Source organism: Eurosta solidaginis, chromosome 3, assembly GCF_040869045.1.
Source record: "Eurosta solidaginis isolate ZX-2024a chromosome 3, ASM4086904v1, whole genome shotgun sequence".
NCBI classification, from domain to species: domain Eukaryota; kingdom Metazoa; phylum Arthropoda; class Insecta; order Diptera; family Tephritidae; genus Eurosta; species Eurosta solidaginis.
This window is the reverse complement of record NC_090321.1, coordinates 59,715,539-59,741,800: the sequence shown is the minus strand read 5'-3', so window position 1 is coordinate 59,741,800 and position 26,262 is coordinate 59,715,539. Positions and strand designations below refer to the sequence as shown.

At 35.2% G+C, this 26,262-nt stretch overlaps 1 protein-coding gene across 3 annotated transcripts in view; it reads right to left on the bottom strand.

Moving 5' to 3' along the window:
* Window positions 1–749: 749 nt before the first annotated feature.
* Window positions 750–26,262, bottom strand: part of Eaf (ELL-associated factor) — a 152,625-nt gene continuing 127,112 nt past the window's right edge. Inside the window, exons 3-9 of one of the 3 annotated variants that reach the window (XM_067771951.1) lie at window positions 22,255–22,393; window positions 22,061–22,194; window positions 18,177–18,267; window positions 17,690–18,093; window positions 17,260–17,627; window positions 16,793–17,186; window positions 750–16,665 (exon numbers count right to left, since the gene is read on the bottom strand). In XM_067771951.1, the coding sequence (XP_067628052.1) occupies window positions 16,821–17,186; window positions 17,260–17,627; window positions 17,690–18,093; window positions 18,177–18,267; window positions 22,061–22,194; window positions 22,255–22,393 (1,502 nt within the window). In that variant the 3' untranslated portion in view covers window positions 750–16,665; window positions 16,793–16,820. Of the gene's footprint in view, window positions 17,187–17,259; window positions 17,628–17,689; window positions 18,094–18,176; window positions 18,268–22,060; window positions 22,195–22,254; window positions 22,394–26,262 lie in introns of all 3 variants that reach the window. The other 2 variants (XM_067771950.1, XM_067771952.1) reach the window with 2 other exon arrangements.

The following is a 26,262-nucleotide window of genomic DNA, read 5'->3' as shown; positions in this document are numbered from 1 at the left end:
CTCTAACAGTATCATGTGTGCAGAAAAGCATCCCACATTTAATACTATGTGGTTATAAGCAATAATCACCTAAGTCCTATGTAACAGTACATGAATTAGGCGGTTATTGATTGTACTAATTGTTGTATACTTTTCTACACTTTGCCGCATTGATAAGGTCCAATCAGCCGCTTCACGATGGGCTTCAATCTTTCGCACTAAACGCTGACTATGCTATACTAAGAATGCTGATTCCGCGATAGTTGACGCAGTTTGCAGGACCCCCCTTCTTGTGGACTAGGCAAAGAACACTCAAATTCCAATCTTTGGGCATACATTCATCCTTACCAACTCCTCGCAGCGTCTTCTTATTTCGGTTGCAACGCAGCATTCTTCATCGTACCAGTTGTTTTTCCATGGCCGCCGGTAAACACCTTTTTCTTCGGCGGCAGTACGAAGCGTTTTAAGAGATATGCTCCCACTGCTCCTGCAGTCTGTCGGATTGACTTGTGTTCTCAGAGAGTGATGTACTTAAAATTAATATAATAGCAACAATTAAGTTTTCGGATTAACTTAGCTGTGATAATTCACTTTTTTAGGTAATAAGTAAAGTATTTTTAAGATAAATTAAAATGTAATCAACTGGGAAATTAAAAGTAATTAATTTTTGATTAATTAATTAAGCAAATGTAAATAAATTCTCATATTTAATAAACTGATTAGTCCGACATTCCTACCAATAAAAAAAAATCACCGAAAATAAAACAAAATTATTTGATGCTCATATAATATTGCAATAAATATATAAATATCAAACGCGACATTTATATATCCTTTCATGCACTTTTTATTAATTAACGTATAATTTTTGCTTGCATTTTTCATTTAATTAAATTAATAATCAATTCAATATGATAATAATTAAACTAAGGACTGTAGCGTGACAGACAAAAATTAAAATAAAATAGTTTATTATTAAGAATAACAAATAATTATTTGTAATAAATTTATAATTCTATTAATGTAAATTTTAAATATTCTTGTGCTAAACAATTTATGTAACAAAACAAATGTCTTTATGCGTTTATTGTAGTAACAAATTACAAAATAATAATTACAAATTTATAGAAATTAGAGGCGGTTATAAGCAATAATATTATACACATTTTTAAACTAAGTATACATGTAGTATGATAAAATATAATTACGTAATAAATTTTTTTTTGATATTAACAAGTAAATTATAATTACAAATAAAACTAGAAACAAGCGGAACTTAAGTGAATTTTCTTAAAAAAAAAAACAAGAAACAATATTATTTTAGGAAGAAATGGCTAATAACTAACATTAATAAAATATAGCAGAGAGCGATACAAATATTAATTTTTTCTTTTCTAAATTTAGTAAAAATTAACTCAACTGCATTGCATAGCACAAAATATTGCGTTTATGTGAGTGACAGATAAACAGTCGTTGCAATTTATTTTTATAATCTTAATGACTCAAAATATTTTATTTTTAAATTACACACATTATTTTTGTTGTTGTTATGGTTGTACCATTTTTATACAGTCGAAATGGAAACAAGTAAATTTAATGTAAAATTTTTATTTATTTATTTTTTTTTAAGTCTGTTAAATTAAACTAAACATGCATCAACTTACTTTTGTTTTTAAATAAATTCGCTTGGGAGGCGTTTTTTGGATAACCTTCGAAAAGATTTTAGGCCGAGCTTCTCTTCCAATTTGCGTCGTGCTTGTTTTAATTTTTCGTACAAATTGGCGGGACGGGACCTACATATTTTATGCCGAGTCCGAACTGTATCTGCAAGGCAGCTATATTTTCATTGAGAAGCTTTTCATGGCAGAGAAACACTCGGGAGTGTTTGCCATATCATTGCCGAGGGGCGATCTCGCTTAGAAAACTTGTTTCCAAATTTGCGACGCTGCTTTCCCGGGGCTTGAACCCAGGATCTTCGGTGTGGTAGGCGAAGCACGCTACCACCACACCACGGCGGCCGCCACACGCATGCATTAAGAAATACGCTCGAAAACTATGAAGAGATGATTCCAAAAAGATTACGAACTATAAACCTTATAAAACTAAATTCATTCAGAAAACATCCCAAGCTAATGGCAAAATGGTTTGAGGCTAGTTCAACCTAGTTCACAAAGATTCAAATTTGATTACTAAATAATCTTGAAATTAGTCCGAAATGATTTTCAGTATATCCCTATATCCCAAATATGTTCAAAAACTGTTCCCCGGAAAATTTTCCGAAAATATTACGAACTGTTAACATATCAAAATCAAATTGAAGCAGTAACGATCGCAAACAAAACGATATTATTCAGAAAATATCACAAGCTGGGCCCGTATCGTGTTTTACGATCAGTAATCGAAAACGTTTCTTTATTTTGATGCTGGAGAAAATAATACCAGCTGCAGAACTTAACCGCTCTGGAACAATCAATCTAAAATTGATATCATCGGCCCGAACCCCGGCGCCGTAAGTTCTGCTTACGCCAAACTAGAAAAAGAAGCGGTAAAGATGGGTTTGATGGTGAATAAGGACAAAACGAAGTACCTGCTGTCATGTAGCAATTCGGATTCAGCAGCGGGCCGAAATACATGAAAATATATGTATGGTGCAAATAAATTCCTCCAATTTTAAAAATAAGACTGAACTCGTAATGTGACACATCTGGGCACATGAATTATTTTAATCTGCTGAATCCGAAACCGCTATCAGAATTAGCCTAACTTATAGTGGTTAAGCCCTAACCTAAAAAAATTGGAAACAAATCACTACCCATTGGGTTCAAATTTTGATTGCTTTATGAACCCAAACTTCTAGACGATTTTCATTCCGAAAGAGTATTCGTGCTAAGTTTGTTGCAATTTCTTAAAATAATACAATTGGTGTAGAACATGAAATTTAGGTTAACATGCAGAACTTTGCTGTAGTCTTTATGGCCCGAAACAGGGAAGAAGCACGTATAAAGCTCAATCTAGTCATGATACCCGCAAAGGAGTGGCGAGACTTAGAAGCCATTTAAAAGGTATCGTTGCTAAGCAGGCAAACATCGGAGGAACAACAGGAAGCAAAAGAAAGCTGCTGATGGACATTACCGGCTCCGAACTGTAGGAAAACACACTTCGTAAGAAGAATCGATGTAAGCTTCTAACAGCTGTAACACGAACAGCAGCTCTGAAGGTAGCATACGCTTATCGCACTGTATCATGACCAGCCTGACAAGAGATTAGTGGACCAATCCCTATCGACCTATTAGCGCTGGAAAGAAGAGGATTATGGGAAACAAACAAGCAGACGGATCAAGAGCGCATGAAAGTCGTTAAGAGAGGCAGGGAAGAAACGTTTAGGTTGTTGCAAGGACAGTGGAAAATGAACGACGAGGTAGATGAACGGCGAAACTTTTAACAGATGTTGAAGCATGGAGCACCAGAAGCTTTGGGTGAGGTAAACGACTACGTTACCCAAATGCTCTCTGGGTACGGGTACTTCAAAAAAATGAAGCCAGAATTGACAAATCGTGCAGGAAAGAGTCTGCCAAATCACTACGGATAATGCTACAGGAAAGATACTGAGCAGCCCAAAACAGTGGCAACAAAGCAGTAACTTCGTAGACACCGCACTCAGATCAAAAAATGGGGAGCTGGACGCAGGGACAACAGAAGGCACTTAAAAAACGAGCAGTAAGGAACGCCACCCCGAAGTTATGCGAAAGCGGTCCAGGGGTTCCAAATTTGGTGGTTTTTAGTCCACGGACATATGCTTGTTACGACGACAGCAATTATGGTGCATTATTCATTTGTTATCCCAAAGCGCAAAAAAATAACCTCTCATGAGAAGTTAACTCTGAGTTAAAAAAAAACTTGCCGTTCTGCAAGTGGGCCTTAATGTGCCATTTTTCATGATGTATATTGGAACGATTTTCCGTCATCCCTTGTCAAATTTGGTTTCGAGACAAACCGGTTTCGGCGTTGTGCCATCATCAGTGTCGATTTTCGCTCTCATTCATTTACATACCTCCTAAACGTAAATTTTTTTTTGTTCCAGGAAAGTTTTTGTGCCAAAAGACATTTCTGTTGAAGAACGTCCTATCGTTTCAAAAACGCCATTTCTGAGCCCAAGTTTAATACGTTTTAAATTAACGGCGGTGTTTTAAAAAAAAATCTGAATAGGGCGTTCTTCGATAGATTTTTGAGTGATGGCGTTTTTGAAATAAATTCTGAAATAATGCGTTATCAAATGTTTTCTGAGATAGGGCGTTTTCGAAACGGCAACCGAGATAGAGTGATATACCACTCACTAGTCGATATTTAGTTAATGAGAATAGGTTTAAGCAATTAGCTTTTAGAGAACTCATTTTGCGCGCAACTACCCCATGAGAGAGTTACAAAGGCACAAAGCTCATATACTCGGCTCCATTGCAGTAGGCCCAAACATGAAAAACAAGCACAAAAAATTGAAACTTTTCAAATAGCTACGAGTTACAATGCAAAACAACCGTATACACAAAAGTTGTTTTAGAAAAATAAAACACTCATAAGTGCTCACTGCACAAAAGAGAGTAAGATCGAAAAGTAAAATTTTTCTTCGTCAATTTTTAGTTCTTGGCTTAAGCAATAAAAAAATCACAACAACAAAAGGATTAATAAATACAACCAAATATTAACCGCATTCGCGCAAATGAGTCAAAACTATTTGAACAAAGTAGCTAGTAAAAATGTGTTTAACAATATTTTTAGTGTTTAAAAAAAATTGAATGGTTTTTGTTGTCATATGTATATGTTATTATTTCTATATATGTATATGTAGTGTATATATGCGTGTATGTATTCTACTAAAGTACGTCTATTTGCCACTTTTGTTATATTATTTTCCCTTCTTTTCATTTAATACATATTTATTTATAAATCTCTTTTTAGTAATGCTTCACAGTTTCTGATTGCATATTTGCGTTTTTCATTGTTATTTGTTTACTTATTAAATTTGACTTAAGTCTATACAAATTTAGTATTTATTTTTAATGTATTTACAGCATGAGTTTTTTGTTGTTGCTTTTAATTATTTTAACTAAACTTTACTTAGTTTTAAATAAAAAAATAAATGACAAAAATTTATTTAAATTTACAAATTGGCAATTTTTTTTCGTGCGAACAAAAAAATAGCAGCAAATATTGGTTATTATTTAAAAATAAAACTTAATTGCATTGTATAAAAGAAGATAAGTAAGTCTATTTCGAAACTATTTTCGAAAATGAAAAAATTTTAGAAATTTTCAAAAATTTTAATAAAAACTTCAAACACTTTTTTGTTTTTGGTTTTAGAAAAATTCTATACATTTCTAAGAAACTTCATAAAATATTACTAAATTTATATCTAGAATCTTAGGAAAACTGATTAGTATGCAGTTTTGTAGTCTAATTCACTTTAGTCTAACTAAGTATAAGTTTTTAGCAGCGGCAACGTCGGCTCTGTGCTTAAGTGAGTTGTCATATTAGAATACTAAAACCATACGACACTCTAACATATTTAAAAAGTTCAGTTTCCTTCCCCCAGGCACAGATCGCTATGCGACCTCCTAACTTTATGGTAAATATTCCCAACAGGGTTGTGTACGCAGAGTCGGATAGGAACATTACTGCTCACTGCAGCATTTCCATATACACCAACGGCTCTAAGCTAAACGGCAGAGTGGTAGGCGAAGTCCTTTCAAGGGAACCTAGCCCTCCAATTCTCCTTCAGAATGCTTGATCATTGTAGTGTATTTCAGACAGAAGTATCAGCTATTATGGCAGCAGCAATTAGAATGGGGGCACACAATATCGGCAACGAAATCTTTATTTTCAGCGACAGCCAGGCGGTAATCAAATTTTTTGGCTTTTACTCATTCTATTCTGAACTTACACTAAACTGGCGCCAATCTCTTCAAGAGATGGCCCAAAAGAACCGTGTAAACCTCAAATGGGCACCGCGACACCGGAACATCACTAGAAACTGCATTGCAGACGAGCTTGCTAGGCAGGATATGATCAGACAGATTTTTCCTGATAAAGTGTGCTTATGTATGCCTCTTGCCACATGCCAGCTAATGTTGAAAGAGTACATCAACAGTCAAGCAGACGAAAGATGGTTCCGAACCCCAGGATGTCGGACACCTAAGCAAATTTGGCCAAAATCGGATCCCAAAAGATCCCATCATGTGTACACCCTAAGTAGGCATAAAATCTCCACACTGGTAGGAGTACTAGCTGGGCACTGCCTTATGGGTAGGCATGCATCTAGGAGCGCCTTATCGTCATTGATGCAGGAGTTGCATGGAGGATGAAGCGGAGGCAAGGTGGTTTACCTCATCTGCAACTGCCCGGCGATAAGTGGCGCGAGACAGCACTTTCTGAGAGCTCTCTAGATAATCTGAGTCAGGTCGTAGAGGTGGGTCAAGGACTTAGCAGCCTTTATCAGGCTCTCAAAATGGTTTGAAGATAAAAGGAAGTGGCGCCTTTTCGTGTTATCACAACGGGCCTAATTGTGGTCTATGTGCGCTCTCGGGCAGCCAATTCAATATATTTAAAACCATATATTGCTAATAGAAAATACTCGCAATGTGTTTTCAATTCGAAATCAAAACAAGACAGCCTATAAAATTTTTGTGATTGTAGAAGCATAAGTGTGACAAGAAAAAATTTAAATTTGGTACATTCGATTATTGAATACAAAAACAAAAACATTTAAACAGCAATATATCGGCACTCTGAATGTACCTAGCCTTTTGTAGCAATAGAGGAGTATTACATATATGTTTAAACATAAGTATGAATTTGAAGTCTCTCAAAGATCGAATTGCGTTATGACAATATTAAATTTTAATGTCAGAAAATCTGAAACAAACTTTTTCGAACTTAAGGAATTGGATGACAAAAATGCATATTTAAAAAAATTCTTTAAATTTTAGGTAATGTCGCACTTTTTGACTTTCGAAACCGTTTTCGAAATTGTTTTACATAGTTTCCGTCATACAGTTCATTTTTCTTTTCTTCTAAATTCAACGAAAATAGACATAGAAGTTTTCTAAAGTCAAAATTTTCATGATTTTTTCTTTAATTTTGGAATTTTCATAATTATTCGAAAACGTTTTCGTAATTTGTTTACATAGTTTCGTAATATAATTCATTACAGCTACCAAAACTAACGCAAATAAATAATAATAATTGTTGCTGCTATTTTTTTACTCGCACTTGTCACTCTTTATTCATATTTATTATAGGATATTTTGCTAAGTTTTCTTGCTTTTATTTTGTTATTTGTAACTATGCTAGTTTCATTTTCCCTTTATGCTTCATGCTTACCATATGATACAAAAAATTGAGGTAGTCGCATTTAATGTGACATTAGCCACTTGACTTTGGGCGGGGACAATGACAATTTCAACAAAAACAAGCTACCAGATTAAAAAATGTTACGAATTTTTCTAATTTTGATGTTTTTCATTTTAACGGATACGACTCAATTACTTTTCCCCCAGTGGGTTAGGGGATCAGAATATACCCGCGGTAGGTATGCCTGTCGTAAGAGGCGACTAAAGTACCATATTCAAGGGGCTGTGTAGCGCAACCCTACAGGGTGCCAGCGCAATATATAGCTTCTCCATAGCTTGTCAACCTCACCCATCCGCGGCGAATCCTGTTTCACTAACAGACTAGGCTCTGGCGACCCCCAGCTCCTCATGGAATTTGGGGGTAGGGAGGGAGGGAATGGTCTGAAGGTTTAATGTGGCCACATAAATCGTTCCCGAGATGGTCGGGCTAGCACCTTAATGGTGCTATGGTACCGGAGCGTACCGGGTTTGTATCCGGCAAAGGACCATCACATCGATGACACTCCCCAAAGCCTTCGGGGAGCAACCTTATCGCTACAACAACAACAACAACAACTCAATTACTTTCATAGTTATTTTAAATAAAAAGGAAACAAAAAAAAATAATGAGCCGCATGCGTTTCAAATATTTTAATATGAAATATCAGCCTAGAAAAGAAGGTATTTAATAAGTTTTTCGAGCTCCCGAAAATTGCTTCGGCGGAAGAAACATGGATCGAATTATGCAAGTGTCTGTACGTTTGCTCAGCACATTTTGACAAAACATACACGTTTGCAGTTGCTTGCACAAAGGGAGGTCTTTATAAACCGACATCGCTATTTCTACAGTTTAGCATACTTAAACACAATTTTTATAAAATTGATTGGTGATAAATTGGCTACAAGTCCACATTTTTTATTTTTTTATTTGTTGTATAATTCAAGCTTAGCGCTGGAGGAAGGAATTGTTAAACCATTTTTTAGGGAGAACATTTCCCTGTAGTTCTGCAGGTAAGCCACAACTTGTGAGAATTTTTATGCCCAGCAGTGGTCACCTTAGGGCAAGACCCGCCTATACACATGCCGTGCGCTTTTAGCATTGACATGGATGTGGCGTCCCATAAACCTAACGCACTAAATACCTACATATCACACACTGCAGACTTTGGAGGTATATCCACTGAAGGGCATAATAATAGGGCCATGCTAGAATAACAGGGTTTTTCGTGTATTTTTTCAGTCTTGGGGTCAAGCTGCCATAAAGATATGAGTAATTAACCAATGTTTGACTCATTATTAAATTTTTTCAATAAAATTGCATATTTTAAGCATATTATTATTGTCTCAGACGACCATTGCGTTTTCATTCTGAAAGAAATGCCTATCCCGAAAAACCACAATTTCGCCTTAAACAGTTACGGTATGGCAACGCTTCTAGCAAAACAACATACATTCCTCGTGTTCCAATGAACAGTGATGCAGTTACCGTTAAAAATTTAACATGCCATTGATCCATATGGATCACATTGTTGTTGCATTTGCATGTTAAATTTCTATCCGTATCTGGATCAAACCTCATTGGAACGCAACAATTATGAAACTTCAAAAATCCCCAAATACGTCAAAAATTTCTAAGTTGAACTACCTTCTTTTTTATACCATGGTTTAGCATATTTTTTTCTATTTTTTATTATTATTAGTCTACTGTATTTGAAGTGTTTTTTTTTTGGATTTACTAATTTCATTAACGCTTTACTAATTGAAGCGTTATATTTATACAGCGGCCTTTTGTGTTTTCACTTTTCTATTTTCGTTATTTACTTAGTACATATGAGTCACATTTTTTTTAAAGTGACATAAGTACAGTTTGAAAGTAAAATTAGGAACCTAATTACAGCAAGAGGCCAGTTGAGACAAAATTAAGTTCTTGTCAGCATTACATTCTCCCTGTTTAAGGACTGGTCCAGAAAGTTCTGCAAATTTACTACTCCCTATAGGTTTTTTAGTAATGAAATAGTAGGCTTGAATTAATTGTTTTTCTCATAATACTATGTTCAAACAGAAAAACAAATTGAGGCAATTTCGATTTCAATTGAGTGGTGTTCATACAACTCAATTTAGCTTACACAATAGTAATTTGATAGCTGGTTGGCTCATCTATACAGCAACAACATACCTTTGTTCAGACTGTCAAAATGTGCGTGTTGGTATTAGGCGAATGGAATGGAATGAAAACATAAAAACTTTAAAATGTTTGTGTGTTGTAAGGAAATGTGTTCAATGTTTTGGTTTTATTTTGAGTTTGCCATCTTCTTTTGACAAGCCCTATTCCAGTGAAATGAAAAAAATAAAATCAGCTGATGAGATGAGCCAACCATATAGTTGAGCCATGCGTAACTGACGTTTAAATATACTCAATAAACATACTTTACAAGGGTGCAGTTTTTTTTATTGTCATTTGTTACATTGACAATAAAAATCCGACTGGATTTTTCACTCGATTAGGCATTCAATAAAGCAATAAAGGGATAATTAAGAATTTGTATTTTGTATGGATGATTGAGTTCAATTAGGGATTTAATAAAGAAAACTTGACTAATTATTTGAATAATCCTCTGTGTGAAATTGGCATTAGCACTTTATGAGCATTTTTCAATTTGCAGAATTTTTTTGTACCAGTCCATATATCTTTAATTCCACAAATGATCATGGATTTTGTAAAACGAATTAAAATGTCATGGGCCAGGGGACTTATTCTGTAACACGATTCGAAAAAATGGATGTGCTTTCACAACATTCGAATCGACCCCGATGGCAAATAGGTAATACAGGGCGTTACAAAATTAGCTAAAAGATACATATGTTGCGATCTTCTATTACAAATTTGGCCTAATTTTTGTGCATATTTTTAAGAAAACTCTTTAGAAACATTTCAACTGCATAGTGTGATCTTTTATTTGTCATATTTTTTCACTCAGACTTGGCTTCTCATTTGATATTGATTTCGGCTCTGGGCTTTAAGGTGGCCAATAAGCCTTAATCAAGAACAAATCGCTCATTTACTTCAATAGTGTCATAACTCAAAAAACATGACTTTTGAGTTAATAACATATAAACGTACCCAATAAGATGTTCTATGTTGTATAAAAAAATTTTCGTGATCCGTTAAAAATTTACAACGTGCTATACAAATGAAAATATGCCTTTTTATGCCCAACATATGGCAGTGAAAATCTTTGAATGGCTCTCCTGGAAAATTGTGTTTTTTGAGTTATGACACTATTGAAGTAAATGAGCGAAATGTTCTCTTACATCACTTTAAACAAAAAAAAAAACGTCTCATATGAACAGTACTAGTACTACACAGATTTTATTATTTAATTTAAGCTTATTCTTCTTCGTATTTCTTTTTTTAATTTAACTAGTATTAAATTCACTTCATTGTTCCCTTATTTCATCACTTTTTACTGCTCTTTAATGCTAATATTTTACAACAGGAAATTATGTATCGATATAAAAACAAAATTTAGCGCATATAAATTTGGGTGGAGCGAAAACAATACTTTTTCTAGGCTTTACTTTCGTTAGTGTGGTTTCTAAGGCACGGTACACACGAGGCTACGCGTCATAGACGCGTATTAGACGATGCAGGCGAAATCTGTACTCTTTGATGTCGAACACATGTACTTGAATGGAGACCTGCACACGAGGCGTAAGCTGCATGAAAGCGACAAAGCATGAAAGCTTCATGTAGCTAAGCGTACAGCAATGTTGGTCGCTGAGCGTACGTACGCTTGAAAAAAGGAAGAACAACATGTTTGTTTAAATTTTTTTGTATGGAAATTTGTGTAATTAGTTAGAAAATGTTATTTTAGTTAATAAAACTGCGTGAAAGGTATATTACCAAAGCGAAAAAGAGTATTCAACACAATAAAAGCGGTTAGACATTGTTGAAACGATTAAAAGACTAAAAAGTGTTGGAAACTAGAAATAACGTTTTTCCATTGTCCGCGGTGGTGTAAAGTTGCTTTCATAATTTACAAAGGTGCGGGGATGTAATCAACTTTTATTACCTATTTTCCTTTGGTTTCGGGGACGGATATACCTGAATTTCTTATTTTTTCAATAATAGTTTGCTTTTTGTAGCGACGCTCGAAAATAGCTTCGTGTGCAGATCTTGAGGCGTAGAGAAACCGTAGCTACATGTCATATCTTGTACGCGTCAATGAAGCTACGCCTCGTGTGCATCATACCTAAGTAAGACTAATTTAGCGAGAACATGTTTTTTTTCTTTTAATATCTTCAGTTGGCTTTGTAGTAGCTTTGAAAAATAGTTGAAAGTCAAAAAAAAATATTAAAAAAGACTTATTAAAATCTTAAGGCCATAAACCGACTTTGAAAATTTACCTGAAATGTTTGGCTAGTCGAAAGTTTTTCGATGCCATTAACATAATCAGTTCGAAAGGATTATCACTAGGACGATTCTTACAGTCTAGGAAACGTGAAAAAATATGTATATTCAACGTTTTCTAGACCAAAAATAAAAACGCACCCCTTACACAATGAATATACTTTCGAACTCATCTTTTGGCTTTTTTGATTTTTTTTTTTAGCGCCAAAATATATATTTCATGCATTCCTAAATTTAAAAAACCACCCACACACCGAAAAATATTTGGGTTATTCACGTGAGCTCGTTATAAACCTTTCTGCTTAATAATCATTTCTCTACAGTGTATTTTGTTTTTATAAACAATATTATAAATATAAGCACATAAGCAGTTAGCTAATAAACAAGGTCACGTGAATATCCCAACTGTTTTTTTTTTTAATTCAGTTTCAACATGCTTATCACACTTATAAATTGCCTATTCAAATAAACATGGGGTTGAGTATAGAACATATAGAAACTGTAGAAAATTGTCCAGAAATGTAAGTACAATGGACAACTTCTGCGTTGTATATAGTCTATAGACGGAGAAAATACCCATTAAATAAATAAAAATGAATTGCTGTGCGTTGGTCTCGCTGAAACTTGAAAATGGCTTGACCGATTTCGAAAATTTTGGTTTCCGTTTCTTTCGTTATGGTTCAAGGGTGGTTTAGAAGAAATTTGTTTTGAAAAGTAGGCAGTGCCACGCCCCTTCATCTCCGCAATTATTTGAAGAAGGTATCAAAAATTTAGTATAAAGATTCCATACATTAATGTGGAAACTGGAAGTGAGAGTTGGAGTGGGAGTAGGACAGGGTGTGGGATGAGGATAAATTAAATAAGGCATGGGCAAGAATAAGCAGAAAAATGGACTATAAAGTACACAAGAATGGTATGGAGAGAGGCGAGGGGAAGAGAGGCCTACTTTTTGAATGTAGGCAAATCAATTTTCGGGCACGACAAAGTTCGCTGGTGTAGGGCTCTTTTTATTTTTATTTAACTCTGTCTTTAAGTTACTTTGAACTTTGTAATTTTAATATGTTTTATCAATATTTTGTAAAACAAAAAAGTTAGAAGATTAAAAAAAAAAAATATTTAATTATAACCTACAACCGCCATTATAGTGATATGAGTAACGTGGTTGATTAATATATTTTATATTTATTTAAAATCGTTTCTATCGAATCCAAATGATAAATGAATAATCAATATTGAAAATTAAAATATTGATAAAACATATTAAAATTACAAAGTTCAAAGTAACTTAAAGACAAAGTTAAATAAAAATAGTAAGAACCCTACAGCCGGTTACAACATTTAGATGATAAATATGTTTGCTTTATTCTTTCTAGAACTAAGAACATGACCTCGCGATAAACAAAAAAACGTTAATTTTGAAAAAAAAAAAAAAATCAAAAAATTAGTTTTTCATTTTTTAATTAATAATTTGAGAAAAATTTAAACAATGTGACATCAGGACGGACAAAGCGTTCTCGAGATGGTCGGGCTAGTACCTTAATGGTGCTTTGTTACCAGAACGTATCGGATCTATATCCGGCAAAGGACCACCAAAATCATATTCATAACATTCCCCAAAGCCTTCGGGGAGTGCCTTTATCGTTAATACAACAATAACAACAGGGCGGACAACGCGACAGCTGTTTCGATTATAGCTTGTAAATAGGGAGTGGGATTTGAACCCGCACTCCTACGATGGTTGAAGTGTTACAAGCCTTAGTTGTTGTAAACTTTATCCCGATTGCCTTCCTTGCATATTTTATTATTTTTGCACAGTACATACTTTGTATGTAATCATGTTGCCGGTTTCAATAAAAATTGGATACAAAAATACCAGTTTCATCGCAACCGCCAACAAAAAGCATATATTTATGTACTGTGCAAAAATAATAAAATATGTAAAGAACGCAATCCGGATAAAGTTTACAACAACTAAGGCATGACGTGGCTGAATGCGTTTGTACCACTTCAACCATCGTAGGAATGCGGGTTCAAATCCCACTCCCGGGAGAAAAGGCTTTGAAGAGATTTACAAGGTATAATCGAAACAGCTGTCGCCTTGTCCGTCCTGATGTCACGTTGTTTAAATTTTTCCCAAATTATTAAATAGATTATAAATTGCTTCAAATAAATGTTTTCATACATTCAATAGCAATGAGGACAGTTCCCGCTTAATCATACAAATTAGTTGTTCATTCATTAATCTTTCTTATACCCATAAAAAAATGATTTAGTTATTATTAGCTTTCGAAATCAGTGCATGACCTCAAGATGTCGAATAAATCTGTTAAAAAAAAATCTTATTTTAAATATTTCTCTTTTTCGAAACTTTGATTTTCTTAAAAAAATTTTTTTTTTTAATTTTCTTCATTCACTATTTTTTCTTATATACTACGAAATACGCCGTCAAACAAAGCATTGTTGTACTCCGCTCCATCCTTGTATAAAATATTTATGCAGCAACAAAGCAGTTTGTTGCGTTTTGTAATTAATTTTTGTATTGTGTGTACATATTTAAACAAAAAATATTATAATTTTGATTAAAATCTCCTAAAAAAAATTAGTTGCCTAAATTATGATAACGCAGATGCTTTAAATACGTACTAGGGTGAAATAAAATTAATAGTTTTTTTTTTACTTTTGAAGAAAATCGCAAGGTTCGTTTTAATATCAAAAGAAAAAAACGTATGTTTAAATCATATCAAGAAAAATTTTGTTTGTGAAGTAGTATACATAGTACAGGTTTAGAAGTATGATATGTGTGAGAAGGAAACAATTCCTTTCACTTTCAAACACACCGCCGTTTAATACTTCGGTAAGTGTCAAACTATTGTGGAACTCAGTGGAACCTACGTGGAACATGCGTTTCACACTGAACGAAGTGTCAAAATTACCGGGGTTGCTGTCGTGGAAAGCGACGCAGGGAAACAAAAAAGGAGTGGAATATCAGACATGGGTTGCTGTGGTGGTAGGTAAATTGTTTTGAACGAATTTAGTATGAAAATGTAGTGCACCTATATGGGTCCTACAGAAAATTGTACAAGTCTTGAATTAGGGTATCTCAGGACGCGTAGTTATTCCAGTATTAAGAATACAAACACGGGTACTAAGTTTTTCTACCCGTTCAAAAGTTCTCCGCGAAAAACAGTTTGAAACCGAGGTCGACTGCAATAACCCGTCGATAAATGTTGAAAGAGAAATGAAAAGACGCGTTTTGTGCTGTTATCAATAATCCAAAGGCGAAAAAGTATTCGAATTATTGGAAGCGAGGCAAAAACGCGTCTATTAAAACTTCCCCCACGGTTTTTGTCGTGTTTTAGCAATCGCCCCGGTAGTAAAGTATCACAATTTGTTAATTAAAATTGTCCAAAACATATGGATTTTAAAGAGGGATGCAATTAAGTGCTCCTTTGAAAGTAAATAAGGATATTTCTTTGTAATTTTACAATAAAAACTTTACACAGTTTTCGTTAGCAGCTACTACACTTTTCTTGGACCTAAGAAGTACAACAGTGCCAAATAGCATCCACAAAAAAAAAAAAAAAAAAACGAACAGGAACAAGCATTTTATCAGGTGAGCGTGGCTGTGTATGTGCGTGCTGCTACATATCCTACTTGTAGACCTTTACAATGGTAGTATCCACTACCTCTCAAAACTCATGCTTGCTGCTACCTTTTTCTAAATATTTTTTAGCAAACATGCAAAGGCGAGCCCTGGTTTCACCAAGAAATATATGTGCGTTTCATAAATTTCTTGAGCAAGGACCCTATAATAAAACAGGCGGTTAAATACCAGGGATAATAGTGACTGTATTTATGAGTTTGTTGAATGGAATTAGCAATTATATTTGAGCACAAGTGTTCTACTTCTCTTGTTTCGTGTACTCTCTTTAACTTAAGTGCATTTTCAGTTCGAATATGTATATTAATTTGACAAATTATCTTCCTATGCATTGCCGAATCTGACTTTCGAGTCTTGCAGGGAAGTGACTCTGCTTCATAGAGAACAGAGCGATAAAGGGAATGTAAAAATTACTTGGCTACTACTATTCTTTACACAACATATAAACATAAAATTTTAAACAACAGAAGAAGCAAAAAGATTTTTTTCAGTGCAACTTGAACATAAAAACGAAACATGCGATTTTTACAAGTTTTTATTAATATTACGGTTTAGCTTTTGGCAGGCGTTTTTTGCATATCCTAATCCTTTAAGCTTGCTTCAAGGTTGCATAAAAAATATTTTTTTTTAATCACCCAAATACAAACATACATACATACACACGATCACAAAAAAAAGGTAAGTTTAAACCTCCCAGAACAAGAGATTTTCGCAAGGTAGTTCTGATACAAAAATAGTTTTCCTGGACACCCTGGGCACACTTTATTCGTCGGCATCGCCAGTACGATCCTTAAGTCTTATAAAACAATATGAAACGATAAATTTAGTACCCAAACTTCATTGAGTTTTAGTTCTTCTCGCAGCGATGCCACAAAAAATAAAAAAGTTTAAATAAAAATCTGGTCACCTTATAGAATTATAACCTGTTATTTCTATAAAAATACTTCACATTGGTGGTAGCAGGCTAATTTTTTTCTTATACCATCTAAACCTTGCATATATGTATAGTAACAACGAATTACTTTGTGCAATTTACCTCCGAGGAGATTTAGCCCGAGCTTCTCTTCCAATTTGCGTCGTGCTACTTTTAATTTTCGCTAAATGTTTTATGCCGACTCCAAGCTGCAGTTGCAAGGCAGATGAATTTTCACCGATAAGCTTTTCATGGCAGAAATACACTCAACTGAGTGTTTGCCAAATCAGTGCCGAGAACTCCGAGAAAAAATTTTTTTCTAAATAAAAAAAAAAACAAAAACAAAACGTTAAACCACTCTAATGTTAAGTAATGCTCACGTATGCATATATGTATGTATGCTTGTATGTACTATATACTATCTACATAGAGTTAGTTGTTATTACATATTATAATGCTCTTTAAACTATGCTACTAATCATCATCATCGGAAGAGTTTGATGATAATTGCAGATCGTTTTGCAGCAGATCACTTGTAAATGCACCGTTATTGCTAATGTGGCTATTCATGCTATTCGCGTTATTACTGGACGCATAGCCAGATGTATGTAGATTGCGATTGTGTTGTTGTTGCGGCATTGCTGTAGCATTTATTGTAGGCAACGCTGACATCAAATTTGGTAATTGATGCATTTGATTTTGTTGTTGCTGTTGTTGCATATGATGATTGTCCTCAGCAGGATCGTCATCATCGCTACTATCGTCAGAATCACTGCCACTATCACTGTCGCTCGAATCCGAACCAGAACTTGAGCTTGATGAGCTTAGACCAAGAATTTGCTGGAAAGGAGAAAATTGTGAGTTTAGATTTTCTTTCAAAATCATACTAAACCTCTTTAACCTATTAGCTTACCTGTTCAAGCTGCGCTGCTGCATTAGCCATGGCCGCATCACTGTCAAGTGGTGATGACATGCCCGGCATATGCTGCTGCTGCTGTTGTTGTTGTTGTTGTTGAGTTTGATGTTGCTGATGTAACATTTGATTGCTATTGCTGCCCATTGAAAAATTGTTGTTGCTATTATTATGATAACCACCAGTAGAGCTGCCATTGGATATATGTGCCGTGGAGGAAGAGGATTTTGTTGAATACATGCGTGAGTTGTTTGATGGCTGCTGCGACTGTTGTTGCTGATAGTGAACATGTTGCTGTTGTTGGCGTTGCTGCTGTTGAGGTTGTTGTTGTTGTTGCTGCTGCTGCACAAAGTTGTGTGGGGAGGAAACTAAGAAACAGAAAGTTTAAATTGCATAATACATTATTAATGTAAACATCTTATCAATTTACCTCGTTGCTCCACACGATTCTGTTTCGTTTGCTTACCACGATTTGATGATTTCGACGTTACATTTGTGGGCGCTGCCGCCGTACTTGCTGCCGCGGCCGCCGTCGTCGTCGTTGAATTGATATTGTTGTTGTGCCTTTTCTGATTGTTACGATGCGTTTGTTTGGACTGTTTATTCGCTACGGCATGCAGCTGTTGTTGTTGTTGCTGTTGCATGAGATATTCATGCGCCGAATTATTATGACTTGACGCTGATGATGATGAGGATATATTTGCTGCTTCACTGCCACTGCCAATATGAGTTTGACTGTTACTCAGAGCCGATGAGAGCCCAAACATTCCATCATCCTCATCATCGATCATTGGAATGCTGGGCAGCGTTGCTTGTGCATTGTGCGCGTTCCAGCTGTGGGTAAATTGTATCAAAATAGAATTAAGCATTTTTTAAGTGTTGGTGTTCATAAAAATTATATATTTTATAATACTTACGCCGGAGCTGATTGTGGACTTTTGTGTATGGATGGCGGCGCAGACGGTGATGCAGAGGATGCGGATGGCGAGTTTCTTGGCTTAAAATCGACTAAAAGTGTGAAATGTGCGGAAAGAAGCAAAATTTATGTTTTAGTAGAAAAAATTATAAATAAAATTAAGGTTATTAAAAAGGTGTATTTATGGATATGTGTGCGTGCCTACAGTCAGTCAAAGGTAAAATCGGACATACAATTTTGTACAATTTAATAACAAGTTCGGTTTTAAGTATGTGTATATCGACTCCACTTACGAGTTACGTCCTAAGGATCTCAAGGGTTTGATAAGCGTAATTCAAAACTTTATAGTTTCACAGCTTCCGCAACCCAATTGTCAACCTTACCTACGCGAGGGGTATCCTGTCACAAATATGACTGTGTCGAACACATATTTAGCAGGCGAGGCTCTGCCGACCCCAAGTTCCCCATGGAAGTAGAAGGCGGGGTCGGGATGATAGCTACGAATCTTCGAACTGAAATTTTAGTACACAAATGAAATGGTATATTAAGTTTGCTGCGATCTCAAAAATTGTAAGTCCTTAAAGGAGAAGAGATAGAACCACCAGTAAGTATTCCGAAGTGATCAGGGCGACGAGCTGAATTAATTTAGCCATGTCCGCTTGTCTGTCTGTCTGTCTGATTGAAAACTACTTCCTCAATTTTGGGATATCTTGATAAAAATTTGGTGAGCAAGTATATTTGGGTGTCCGATTAATCACTTTTTATAACCGGCCGGAACGGACCACTATAGCATACAAATATCTTTCATACAACGGACTTTTCGGATAATAGGATTTTCGGCATTTCCTCATCATTTCAACAGCTAGAAGCTTGAAATTTCACATGGTGCTTACATGGAAGGCACACATTGTGTTCTGAGAAAATTGTAAAGATCGGTAATTTATATAATACATTGTATCTCATACAACCAATTGTTCAGATAATAGGATTTTCGACATTTCTTCCACATTTTAACAACTAGAAGCCTACCTCGCCAAGATTGGTCAAAATATAACCAATTTCTCAGATTTTATGAATTTTTCAAATTGCATCAGCTCCATTCATGAAAGGTATGAAGGTCTTAGGCACAGCCTAGTGATAGAACTTTTAGAAAAAGTATCGATACCGTTACTCATATAAAATACTCGGATCAAAGTATCGATGCTAGTACTTATACTCGATCCAAATGAGTACTTCGGAGTTATTACCAAAAGTGAAGAAGCTTTTTTCAAATCCCACTCCCGGAAGAAAAGGCTTTGACAAGATTTACAAGGTATACTCGAAACAGCTGTCGCCTTGTCCGTCCTTATGCAGAGTTGTTAAAGTTTTTCTAAACGCGGTCGCCTCTCGGCAGTGGTTTTGCAAGCACTCTGAGTGTATTTTTCCATGAAAAGCTTCTCTGTGAAAATTCATCTGCCGTTCCGAGTAGACATAAAGTATGTTGGTCTCGTCCCCTCAATTTTTAAGAAAAATTAAAAATAGGACGACGCAAATTGGAAGAGTATCACGGTCTAAGCCCCGTGGAGGTTAATCGAGTCAAATATTTTTTTTCATGGCATTAAACGGTTTGTTGAGAGATTAACTAAATAGAAGGGTATCAGAACGTTTTTCTTTTTTTAAACTTGTACTTTGCTCTACCATATCTCTACTGATAGTTTGTTACGTACCACATATGTATATGTTGGAAATTTTGTTAAGATTTAAACGGTAACCCTATTTTTTAAAGTAGGCGTGGTCCTTATACGCTTTTGCTCAGATCTATATGTACGTATATAACACCAAGGACCATATTTCCGTCAAATTTCAAAGTCATATCAACGGCTTTTGATTCACAGCTGCAAAACTTTTAAATTTTCTTCAGCTTAATGTGGGCGGCGCCACGTCCATTTTACAAAATTGTAATAAATCTATATTCATACACTCATCAAGTTTCACCACTTCATAAATATTTGTTAAAGCATTGTTCCTTTTTTCCATTTTTGAAAGTGTGTGTGGATATAATCTGATATTGACCCCTTGCTGTAAAAGGTGCTAACTTCATCCACCAAAATTTCACAGTAGAATGAAAAAGCTCTATTGCATGACAAGTTAAAATGTATTGAACTTTTAGGGAGTGAGCAGCTTTTCATAATTTTGTTGGAGACAATAAACACATACTTCTCTTTTACAGCAAAGTAGTTTTTTTTCGGACAAATAGCAAATTGATTTTCACTTAAAAACGAAAGAGCGGATTTTTAAAAAATGTTGGATCTAAAATATTTTAATTCCGTTTGCCTTTATAGGATAAGAGAAACCTTTCACGAAAAATAAATATTTTTAAAAATTTTGTCGGAGTTAAAATTTTTCTTTTGCATAAACTTTCAGATAAATTTCAAAATCTTAGTTTTCAATTTACGTGGCTATTCGTTGTGAGAAAATTTTTTGTTCATCAGAAAGTTTTATAAGAAACAAGTAAGGAAGTCTAAGTTCGGGTGAAACCGAACATTACATACCCAAGCTGTACACTTGAAATTCTGTTGTTGTTTGTTTTGTGTGCTTAATAGTGTTACAAGGCGGCGCAACAATACATATACATATGGTTATATTCTGAACTAATTTTCGTTTAAAAGAAGCAAAAAGGCTACAGAGGCTAACACCAATGACCTTGAGCGGGTAATAATGCAGTTTTCCTTTAGATATGGGGATTTCCCTACTGTTTATTTTAAAATAAAGATATAATAGAACAATACTCACACAACTAGCATTGTACTAAAAAGCGCTATTTCAAAAAAAAAAAAGAGCCGGGTTATTAACGAAATTTTCCAACTTTTACTAGGAATAGCTTATTACCTGCATCTACGCACTTTTACAAAATCTTTTATATAAAAGAAGGCGATTTAACCGATTTAGTCCATTTTTACTGAAAATATTTCCTGTTAAACACCAAACTTTTCGTCGAGTTATGGCTCCAGAAGTTGGAAAATACATTGTAAGAAAGGGGCAGTGCCACGCCTATTTTTCAAGATTTGAATTTTTTCCGATTTATTGTTGTAATGGCACAAAATACGATTGGTAGAAAACTATTTTTGCCTTAACCGATTGCGTTAATTTTTCTTCAAAGCATTTCTTATAGAAAAGGCAACCTCTCTGCCGAGTTTTGTTGCGACACGTTTAACGATTTTTGATTTATGATTAATAATATTTGTAAAATTGATTTTATCACAAGTGGGCAGTGCCATGCCCATTTTAAAAATTGTTTTCAAATTTTTACCAAGAGTCTCAATGTCCGTCCACACGTCAAATTTCAACATTCTAGGTGTATTATTTACTAAATAATCAAGTTTTTTGTGTTTTACAAAATGTTATATATAAAAAAGTGGGCGTGGTTATCATCCGATTTCGCTCATTTTCAATACCAATCTATTATGGTTCGAGATAAGCTCACGTACCTAATTTGGTGAAGATATCTCACTATTTACTCAAGTTATCGTGTTAACGGACAGACGGGCGGGCATGGCTCAATCAAATTTTGATATATGGAAGTCTATATCTATCTCGATTCCTTTATACCTGTACAACCAACCGTTATGCAATCAAAGTTATAATACCCTGTGTGCAAGTACAGCTGGGTATAAAAATTAAATTTTCCACGGAATTTTCAAGAAATAATTTCGAAATTTAGAAATGGCAAGGAGGTTAAAAAACTTCAGCAAAAAAAAAATTTTAAGTTTGTTCAGTTGTGCAACTAGAATTAAAATTAAGGAAGTGGCTATTCGTTCGAAACAAATGTTTTTCAGTGTCCGAATGTAGTAAATTAGAAAAATTAGGTATCAGGACAGCTCTAAATTTTTTACGCAGTAAACTTACTTATATTATTCCGACGGCTCCCTGTCGACACTTTCGTCTTTGTTGAGATGCGCATCGTACTATTTTCTAATCTTTGCTGTGGCGCTAAATTCGCTTGAGCAACTATCGCACTTGGTTTGTTTGTCATTTCACTCCTGCAAAAAAAGATTCTTTTTGAGTGAAAATAATTTGTAAATTTTTCTATTTAATCTTACCTAGTCTTTTTCACTTGTATATTGTGATTTAGTTTTTCAAAAGTAATACCACCAGTTTTTCGATCATAAATCAATAAACATTCTTTTGTATATTTTCTGTGATTTCCCTTATAAACAGTATGAGGCACACCGGAACTAACTGCAAAGAGATAAAATGAGAAAGAAAATTAAATATTTTTATTATAAGAAATTAGATAAAAAATGTAATACGAAAATTGTTATATTTGCCGGTCGAGTTTAGATATATTAAGATTAAATGCGGTCAAGTCTCCAATCTTGCGAAATATGTATATTAGACTGGGTGGATTTATTAACTGATATAGCGCCATCGATTTTTCGATAGGATTTGGGCTCAGGAAAAAAGTTGCACTACGCATACCCAAAAAGTAATTTAATTTTTTTTACTTTTTTCGACTTTGATTTTTAAGGCTTTTTTCATGACCTACTAAAAAATGTTTCTTTTGATTGTAAAATTTTCATGTATAAAAAAAATATTATTTCTTTTTTTGCAAAAAACTGTTATCGACAACGTTTTTAGCGGACATTTTTGGGTCGGACAGGGTATACATAATGAGAGAGAGAGGATAGATCCCACGTACACCCCTTTACAAGTGGCGTCGAGGCCTTCTTCACTCTCTTATCTTAATGTCTAGAATAATTCCCAGATATTTTGTGCAAGGCTTCTCCTGCAGGGTCACTCCTCCTAGCTTGGGCCTAGTACCTCTTAGTAAACAACACTATATCCGTCTTTTCGGTTAGTCCGACTCCAGATGCTCAGACATGTACATCTTGGTCCAACAGAGAGCTGATTGTGGTACACTTCTACCGTTCGTGATGGCTGAAACGTCATCTGATTACGACGTGAGTGGTGTAGGTCATCATTTAACGCCATTGTATCATCCAGTTGTTTCGAACGCTGGTAGCACTTTATTTGGTTCATTATGCATCATTTCGATCATGATACTAATCAGCTCCCCTTCTACGGATCTCCACCTTTAGTCATCGGTAGATATCTGCCCAATGAATAAAAAAGAAAATAAAGGCAATGCGCGATAACCTCCCAAGAGATTTTAGGCTGAGCTGCTCTTCTAATTTGCGTCTTGCTGCTTTTTATTTTTCCAACAAACTGGTTGGGCGGGACCTACAGATTTTACATCGACTTCGAACGGCATCTGCGAAGCAAATGAGTTTTCACTGAGAAGCTTTGCCATTTGGGATTGCAGTTATCTATTAGTGCCACAGTCAGAGACTGCATACGCGGGCGCGCTGCATAATTCTTAATGCCGCCCGGTAATGTGAGAGAGTTCTCCTAAACTCCCTGTCTCGTTCCCTTCTTTGTCCGCTAATAGCGATTTCCACTTGTCAGGCTCGCAACGTTATCGGTTTTTCTTTCTCATCCTTCGTTAGTATTAAAGTTTTTGAGTACATCTTGGTCTTACGGCCACCTGCCCGACAAGGCCGGCTCAGCGACCTAATGTTAAATGTGGGGATAAAAAACCATCCGCCACAGCACCGCCCCTTGCTGTGGTAAGGCCATCATTACTTTCCGAGACGACCCGGTATCGAGAAGGCTCCATTTAAATACAGCCGAAAATACCCCTTCGCTGCAAATCATCCAATAGGCACGGTCCGCATAACATCCTGGGTTAGGCGGTTGGCAGTTCTTGGTCAGCAACATTACGCAGCTCTCTCATGAAACGAAACGGCGTAAGCGCAAGCCCCTTAACTGATCAGGCGCCACGGAGTCCGGCTGAGCCCTCCCACCAACGACAAGGTGTTTGCTATAACGACTTTTATTTATTAGCTATACAAAAAAGAGGAAAAAGTGCCAAATACCTCACAAAATCTAATTGCTACCAATTCAAAGATTTTTGCTGCCCCAATTTTTTTTTTTTTTTTGTAATTGCAATTTTAAAGAAACAAAAAATCCAAAACTAATGGTTGATGCCATAATCCATACCGTTAATGGAAGAAAAAAATAAAACTATCAAAACTAAATTTCCAGGCACAGTGCATTTTTCGACCACGACAGGTTTGCTGGTGTGGCAAATGAATTATGCAACACCAAAAAAGCAGCCAAAGCGCACCTCAAATACCGCAGACGCGCAGCCAAACAAAACAAAAAGAACACAAAAAACCAAAGTGAATGGAAAAAAAAAATAAACAAAATAATGCATTCAAAATGATTGCAATGAAAATGTAATGTAAGCCAATGCAAACTATCCTATAGCAATAACAACAACAAAAAAAACGGTAACAAAAAATACTTACAACAATATGTAACCGCATATAAGTTATATGATATAACGGAATATGCTTACATATTAATTTACATTTTTATTTTTATGCAATTTTCGTAAAATCGCGTATTTGAGTATACGCCTTTACATGTTTTGGAGCAAAATTTTAAGAAGTTTATTTTAAAAGGTTTTCGATAACTAGTAAGATTAAGTTTTTTTAAGTAAAAGATTTAGGTTTTTGGTGCAATAAAGTTGTGCCTTTTGCACCAAAGAAGTTAAATTTCGCACGATAGAGCGCCAGCAAAAAACGAGAAAAAAGCGGCTGCGCATGCGCATTTGAAAATTTACCAAACTGCAAGTGCTTTTGGCTACACTTGGGCCAATCATCCACATAGAATGCGGTGGAGTATTTTTGAAGTGTGATTGTATGAGCTTGCAAGGATTCTAATAACTTGTACATATACACATTAAATTGCAATGAGCGTCTCGGAGCATTCAGATATCTTCATTAGGGTGGGGTAGGTTTTTTTTTTTAAGGCTGAATAGTAAACTATTTTCTAGTTCCATTATTTTGTTCATTGCAAAACACTTCTTGGATATCGAAAAAGTGGTCCAGTTTATTTTACGAAGAAGGTAAATGGGAAATGCTATTGAAATATCCCGTAAAAACTTTTTGGTATTTATACGTAAGCATAATTTTATTTTATAAAACGGTAAATATTCATTCTAAAAAGGGCGCCAATTAAATGATTTTCGTTTTCTCATTTCTTACATTTTGTCTTATATGATTCTTCTGAAGATGTAGCATTTTCAAGTTAAATGAAATTTTTTTCAAGTCAAATGAAACTTGTAATTTCAAATGAAGCCATTTTTGGTTTGCCAAACTTAACGCTCCACAAATAGAGTTTTTCGAATAGTTCGGGCATTGGTACACTTCCCGGAGAGAAATGTTTCTCAAATATTTACTTCGTCAAAGAGGTACCCTTGTAAGATGATAAGATTTTTTTGGAATAAGTCGGTATTTGGTCTACTTTCCAAAAATAAAAGTTTATCAAATAATGAGCCTGTCAAGGAGATACGTACCCCCGTGACAAATTCCAAGCAAATCTACCATAAATACAATTTGTCAGAATAGGTCGGCCCCTGGTCTACTTCCTGGAATGAAAAGTTTGTCAGATATTAAATTGGCCAAAGAGATACCCGTGCACCGAGTTTCAAGCAAATTGCACCATAAATTGAGTTTTTGGAAGAGGTCCGCCTCTGGTTCAATTAACAGAAAGATAAGAAAGAAAACGAACCAAATATAAAGCATTTTTAAACACCCTTCGAAGACACACAGAAAATTTAATCAAAATCGGTCGAGTTGTTTAGGAGTAATTCAGCCACAGACACACTTACCGAAGAAATACATATCTACTATATTAAGATCTATAAGTGCCAGGGGGGTTTGGCACAAGGGTGCAGAAATAGCAGAACATACTATACACGTGTATACTCATGGTTCCAACTTAACGGAAGGGTTCGGGTCTGCTGTTTACTGTGTCGGTCCAGAAATAAGTAGATGCTACAGGCTGTCAGATTACTGCAGCGTTTTTCAGACGGAAATTGTAGCCGTGAAGAAAGCAGCAGAAATTCTGAAGGAAGAGTGCTTAAGCTGCAGTTGAGTCAAAATAGATATTGATTGTCAGGCGGCGATTAAGGCAATAATCTCACAAAGTACTTCATCAACAAGTACCCTGGAATGCAAAGATGCATTGAAGAGACTGCG